The sequence below is a fragment of the Callorhinus ursinus genome, unplaced genomic scaffold (assembly GCF_003265705.2).
Source record: "Callorhinus ursinus isolate GAN/ISIS: 27379988/994484 unplaced genomic scaffold, GSC_fseal_2.0 scaffold5, whole genome shotgun sequence".
NCBI classification, from domain to species: Eukaryota; Metazoa; Chordata; class Mammalia; order Carnivora; family Otariidae; genus Callorhinus; species Callorhinus ursinus.
The window spans coordinates 53,027,309-53,033,308 of NW_027397067.1; the positions used below are offsets into that span (position 1 = coordinate 53,027,309).

The 6,000-nt window shown below is 49.3% G+C and overlaps 1 protein-coding gene across 2 annotated transcripts in view; it reads right to left on the reverse strand.

The window, feature by feature from the left end:
- Positions 1-4,851, reverse strand: part of RSPO2 (R-spondin 2) — a 151,964-nt gene extending 147,113 nt beyond the window's left edge. Inside the window, exons 1-2 of one of the 2 annotated variants that reach the window (XM_073893099.1) lie at positions 4,440-4,851; positions 3,777-4,054 (exon numbers count right to left, since the gene is read on the reverse strand). In XM_073893099.1, coding sequence (XP_073749200.1) covers positions 3,777-3,870 — 94 coding nt within the window. In that variant the 5' untranslated portion in view covers positions 3,871-4,054; positions 4,440-4,851. Of the gene's footprint in view, positions 1-3,776; positions 4,056-4,439 lie in introns of those variants that run through there. The other variant, XM_073893100.1, reaches the window with a different exon arrangement.
- Positions 4,852-6,000: the final 1,149 nt, after the last annotated feature.

The window sequence follows — 6,000 nt, forward strand, 5'->3', positions numbered from 1 at the left end:
CCCCTACCATACAACCACCGGAAACACCAATCACATATCTGGGAGCCTTACTGCTTTTTAAGGAGTTTTATCAAGAGGTTTTCATAGATCCTTGGTTAAAATGTGATTGGGCATATAAACAATGAAGGAGATAGAAAATTAAGTCACTGCATACCAAGCTCAAGAAATCCCAAAAACCACAATAAAGTTATGATTTGTCTATCCACCTTTCAGTAATTCAACATGAAATGTGGCTTATAACTATTCCAAAAAAATGAAACCAATCTACCCAGTGTACCATACAAATAAATCCTAAGTGGTTCCAAGACAAATATAGGCAGTGGGGTTTCACAGTAGCTAATAATGACCATGCTTTTGAATGAGAGGGTGGGGTGAGAGGTCCAATGAGTTACAACTGTTACCATGTCGACAAAATGTGAGTTGTGAGTTGTCATCCAGTTTTTCAAAACGTTGGCATGTGCCTCCTCTCTACACAATTTTCATTCTCTATTGTGTTTGTGCCTAATTAAAAATTAATGCTACCAGGACCTATTAGTGATTATCAAATACATTTTTATTTTAGGATTTTGTTTTCTAAAGAAGGGGAAGAAGGAGCGAGGTGGTGCTGTTTAGGATGGTCTCCCCCATACTAGGTTTGGTCAACAGTAGGGAAGGTTGACATTCTCTTCTCTCAATCCTCTGGCTTCTATTTTGAAATAGAACATACAGTTAAATGATATATTTGTTCTCTATTCCAAACTGGATGCAATTGATTTTAACTGACTAAATTATCTAATCTCTGCCAAGAATTTTATTTCATTAAGAAAATGATATTACAGAGCATCTGAGATCATAGAGCAGACTAAACATAATGCCAAAGGAGTTCTGAGAATGCTCCACAGTGAAGGTCTGATTATTTGCAGATGGAATAAAAAAAAAAAAATCAGCTCGCAGGCATCAGCCTAACCAATCCTAGTATCACTGCTGCCTACACAGTAGCAAAGCCAAGAAAATAACTGATCTTCTAAGCCACAACACTTTTTTTTTTAAGGTACTAATCACTTTTCTCCTTAGAAAGTAATATTTAACTGCCACTATCCAAAACAAAGGGAAAGGGGGAAATGTTGGTACCACAATAGGCTCTAGTATGTCAACTGTCACTGCTGACATGATTTGGCTAGTGGTCAAGCGTTCACCAAGGAACTAATTTAAATCAATCTCCTTTGGGCAAGCCAATTGTTTGGTAAGCGCAACAATTGGTGTAGAATCAATCAGTGAACATGAGATCAATTAAAACCAGCTTAAGTTTGTGAAGAGGGACAATTCACACAACCTGAGTTAGATCTCTATTCATTTCAATACTCTCACAATGCAATCCTTAAGCTTCCTTGCAAAACAGAAAAGCTACTATCACCCTATGCCGTCTAGCCAGGCCTTCAAGTAGTTCCACTTTTAATTAAAAACACAGTACACCCTTTGTTGGCACAGATAGTGTGGTCACTTTTAAAAACCGTATTTTAGCCAGAAACTTGGAATTTGGGAAGGGACATCTGTTAAGGGGAGGGGGGACGCAAACTTTGATAAAGAATTTTCTTTACAGCCTTACCAATTTATACATAGTTGAAAACAGTTGAATTTTATTAAATCGAAAGGTTGCTTGGCAAAAGTTACTATTGCACACTTTAGAATTGGGTTTCTAAGTGTCAGCACTTGGGGCTGTGGAGGGTAATTGCTAGGAGATTTTGCCAAAGCAGCTTTGAAATGAATAGGTTTTGTGTCAGATACCTAAGAAGGCACAGGGCCAACTTTAGAGATGGCCCTGCCGGGAAGAGCCTGCAATACCGCTTCTGGCCGCAGGGGTGCTGTAATGTCCTCTCTCAAACGGCACTGCGGGGTTTAAGTTCTCCCAAAGCCCTGCGTTAGATACCTCCTCGCTCGGCCACAGTGGGACAGGCAGTGGGGACAGAAAGACCTCACGGAATTGGCCAGTCATCTAATAATCACCTACTTGGCAAGGCGTCTTGGGAATTTCTCTATCTGAGCGAACTTCAAGCATCTCCGTTGTTTTGGTTTTTTTCCCCCAACCAAGTAGACCGCACGTTGTGCTGGTAAGAGGGGCTACAGCCTCTCCAAACACTTTTGACCACAGCGTAACCAAAAATTGCCAGATCTGCGACTAATACCTCAAAAGAAAATACCAGGTGGAGAAAGGAGCCAGTGGGGAGGAGTGGAGAAGGAGATGGAAAGGGACCTTCTCAGGACGAGCGTCAGTACTAAACTTTCGCGGCCTCCGGGAAGAAATTTTTCCCTAGCCTTTTTCTGTGAAACTATTTTTCTGAAAATAAGCATTTTCCGAATGCCAGGAATGAGAAAAAGAAAAGAGCAGACTTCTTTAAAAAACCAGATTCGTAGCGTCAACTGGAGAGCAGAGGTTAAGGAAATCGCACACCACCAGTTATCCGAGCTCTGCCCTCGGGCCCGCCAATCTCCAGCCCTCGGGTATGTGGCAACAGTTTAAGGACATCCTAGAAAGCAATAAAAAGTTAGGGCGCGAAGAGCTCTCCCCCAAATCTGGGTGCAGGACCGGAGATGCCATAGAACAAGTTCTAAACATATATCACAGGTCAAGTGCGACGTTTTCATCCCAGGGGGAAATAAAAATCAAAATCTGTTAACTTCGAGACAAATTCTAACCGTGCAGAAGTCCAAATTGCTAGACGAAGACAGATAGTTCCAAGGTGGGGGGGGGGGGGGAAGGAGACTGCTGGGCACCTTCCATGCGCCGGCTAACGCACGGACTGGGTGTGTGTTGGGGTTGTGTTTAAATCCCCCCAGAAGACTTCATTGTGTCTAGCAGCCCTTCCCCTAAGATGCAGCTGAATTAGCTGCAACCACAGCAGGACTCAAATAGGCGCACAGTAAATCTGCCGGAAAGCTAGCTCTCTGAAGTCTTTCTGGAGGCTTCCACTTGCCTTCCCCGCAGAGCACACAAGTGATGGAGATTGAGGGAGCGGTTAGAAAGCCGCAAGTGAATTTCATTGAGAGCAGAAACAGCTACTTTTGAGGGAAGTATATGGAGAGAGGAAAGTCAGGCCTGTCCCCAAAACATCACTCCGCGTGGCAGCGCTCCCCAGAAAACCCGCGTACAAGTTGCTGCTCAAAGCAGAAAGTTCAATAAATCCCACGCAGTCTTAGGTCCCAGAAAGAGAGATCAATTTTGCCCTTTCCCTGTAAATGTAGGTCCTCCCCCTTGACTTGGTACCCCTTCTCAGCTTGGTCTCGCGCTCGCTTTCTCTCTCTCTCTCTCTCTCTCTCACACACACACACACAGAGCGAGCGAGAGAGAGCGCTAGGCCGTGTTAAAGATATCTGGGGCGCACGTGGGTGGGGAAGGTAGACACAGATGAGCTGCAGTGGAGATGGTTAAGAGGACTAAAAAGAGAGAAAGACAAAGAAGCACAAGAAACAATGGATGCGCGATTAGAAAGGAGAGCGAAAGAGAGGAGTTCAGGAGTAGAAGCGGGGCAGCGAACCGGGTACAAGCACACCACTTAGCCCTGAGCGCCCGCCGGCCTCACCCGGCTCTCCAGCACGTCTCGCTCCGGCTCGCAGCGCCTTCTGAGGACAGAAAAGACGGCGTTCTGCGGAGTTCAGGGGCCGAGAAAGTGCAGAGCAGTGGCGCGCGCGAGCCGGGTGGAGGGCAACGGTCTGCCCAGCGGAGCCCCCAGCGCCCCCGCACGAGGGCCGCGACCCGCCCCCACTCCGACACCACGCACCTCGGGCGGAGCAGGACTCACCTCGCTTACTGCGCCTCCATCGGTTGCCTTGGCAGTGGCTGTAATCCATACAATTCAGGATGATGAGGGCAAAGGAGAAGAGGCGAAACTGCATCTGGGCGGTCGGGCGGGGCAGAGGCGCCTCTCAAAGTCGGGGAACTGGATAACTCATCCGAGAAGCCGGCGCCCACTGCGCTGCCAGGGAAGACGCAGAGGGCGAGTGGCCACTAGCGCGGCCCCCCCCCCTCGCCCCCAGCACTGGTCAGTTCGGCGCGGTCAGCATCTCTCAAACCTTGAACCTGAGAGACAAGGAGGAGAAACAGTGGAGGGCACCCCAGGGAGACAGCCGCCTCTTCGCGCGTCCCAATTTAAGGAGAGGAGGGAGGGGAGCGGGAACCCACCGCTTGGCACGAGCCGCGGGGCAGTTTAACCCCGAGCGCACAGCTGCGGGCGACTTGGAGGGGAAGGTGATTTACAATCAGTGAATTAGCAACCTCTGCCGAGCTGCAGGCTCCGACCCGGGGGAAAGGGCGTTGTGCCGCGGGCCCAGGGAAAGGAAAGAGCTCCAAAGGCAGCAAGGGCGCAGGGTTCAAGAAGCCCCCCTCGGCCCTCGGGTCCCACGGTGCGGCAAGCCAGTGCCGTGGCCGCGGTGGCCAGACGCGGGTCGCCTACCGTGGCACTTACGTCTCGGACGGCTGGGCGTGCCTAGGCGCGGCGCTCCATCCCGGGCCGGGGAAGCGAGACGCCTCGCTAGCACGTGGGCTGGGGAAAAGTTTGCCGAGAGGCGCCGGGAGCGCCCGGCAGCTCCGCGATTCCTGCGGCCACCGCGGGTTCACAGTGCTCCCACGGTCCTCTGGGCTGGCGGTGCCTAGCAGGAGCGCGGCGGAGAGGGCGCGTCAGCAGCCTCTGGGATGCTGCGTCCCCGCCGGTGAGTGCGGTCCTCGGGCGACCGGCACGACCAGCTCTCACTCTCTAGGTCCCTATCCAGTTGTGCGGTTTCCCGGGCTCTACTCCACAGCCACTTCACAGCTATGATTTCTCCCTTTCCAAGCTGTGGGAGACAGAACGCTCCCGCGAGGCCGTAGGGATGTGGCGAGCGCACTTTCCGACGGAGATGCAGCCCGGCTGAAGCTCGGGATGCTTCTATAAGTAGGTGGTGCTGTGGTCCAAGGCATCTGTGTCAGGCTGCCTCGGAGTTCCTGGGTCCTAAAGCCAGAAACTATCGGGTTTCCCTGAGGTCCTAAAGAGCGCTGACAGTTTCCAGCGAGCCCAACCCCAGACAAATCCCCTCCGGGCTTTCCTGGAGTGCGCGGCTAAACCGAAAGCTGGAAGCCGGGGCTCCCCCGGACAGCGCTGGGCGACGGAGCCCAGCAGACTTCACCCCCAAGGGCTCCACGGTGGGTTCCAACCCCCTGCCTTGACCTTCCTGTAGGAGGATCTGACCGACTGCCGGCTTGTCCTAGACCATACTTCCTGAGATCCCTCCGGGGACTGATGCTTCTGACAGACTGAGTTTGAACTTGAGCCGCATCCTGAGGGATACCACACCTCTGCCACTTTTTAATTTACATCTCGTCTTTGTTTTATAGGAAGATCTGTTAGCACGGCCGAAATTAAAATGCGCACTCAGTGTAGCGAGTGAAAGGGGTATTTCCAATAGCTTTTGCTTATCCTCAGAAGTGTTGTTTCTTGACTTTGTTTCTTCTCCAGAAAAACTTACAAAAACTTGTGGTCCCTTGCTTACAGGACTCAAGAAATTGGGACCTTGCTTCTTTAAAGAAAAGTTCACTTTCCACTGAAGTATTTCTCAGTCATAATCCTCGACTCTCCCTCCACCCTCAAAGACTCCTGACTTAAACTTCTGGGTGCCCTGGGTTTGGGGACTACTGTTGCTACCTGATTTTTTGATTTTTTGATTTTTTTGAAGCTACCTAATTTCATTTTGTTGAAATCTGTCCTGCTTTCATTACTGTATGAATGAAAGTATTTACTCCTTAGGCAAAAGATAAGTTTGTTTGTTTGTTTTTTTTTTACTGCTAACCGTGGCAGAATGAATGTTTGTAGATATGACCATATGCTAGCATATCATACCACTTAAATTTCCTTTTCTATGCTTTCAGTTTCAGGAGATGTTCAGAAATTTAGAAACTTGATACAATCCTGTTGAAACAGTAAGACTATTAGAATAGTCATGTTTATTAACTATTCCATTATTGTCTATCCATAACTATTTTTACAGATATCA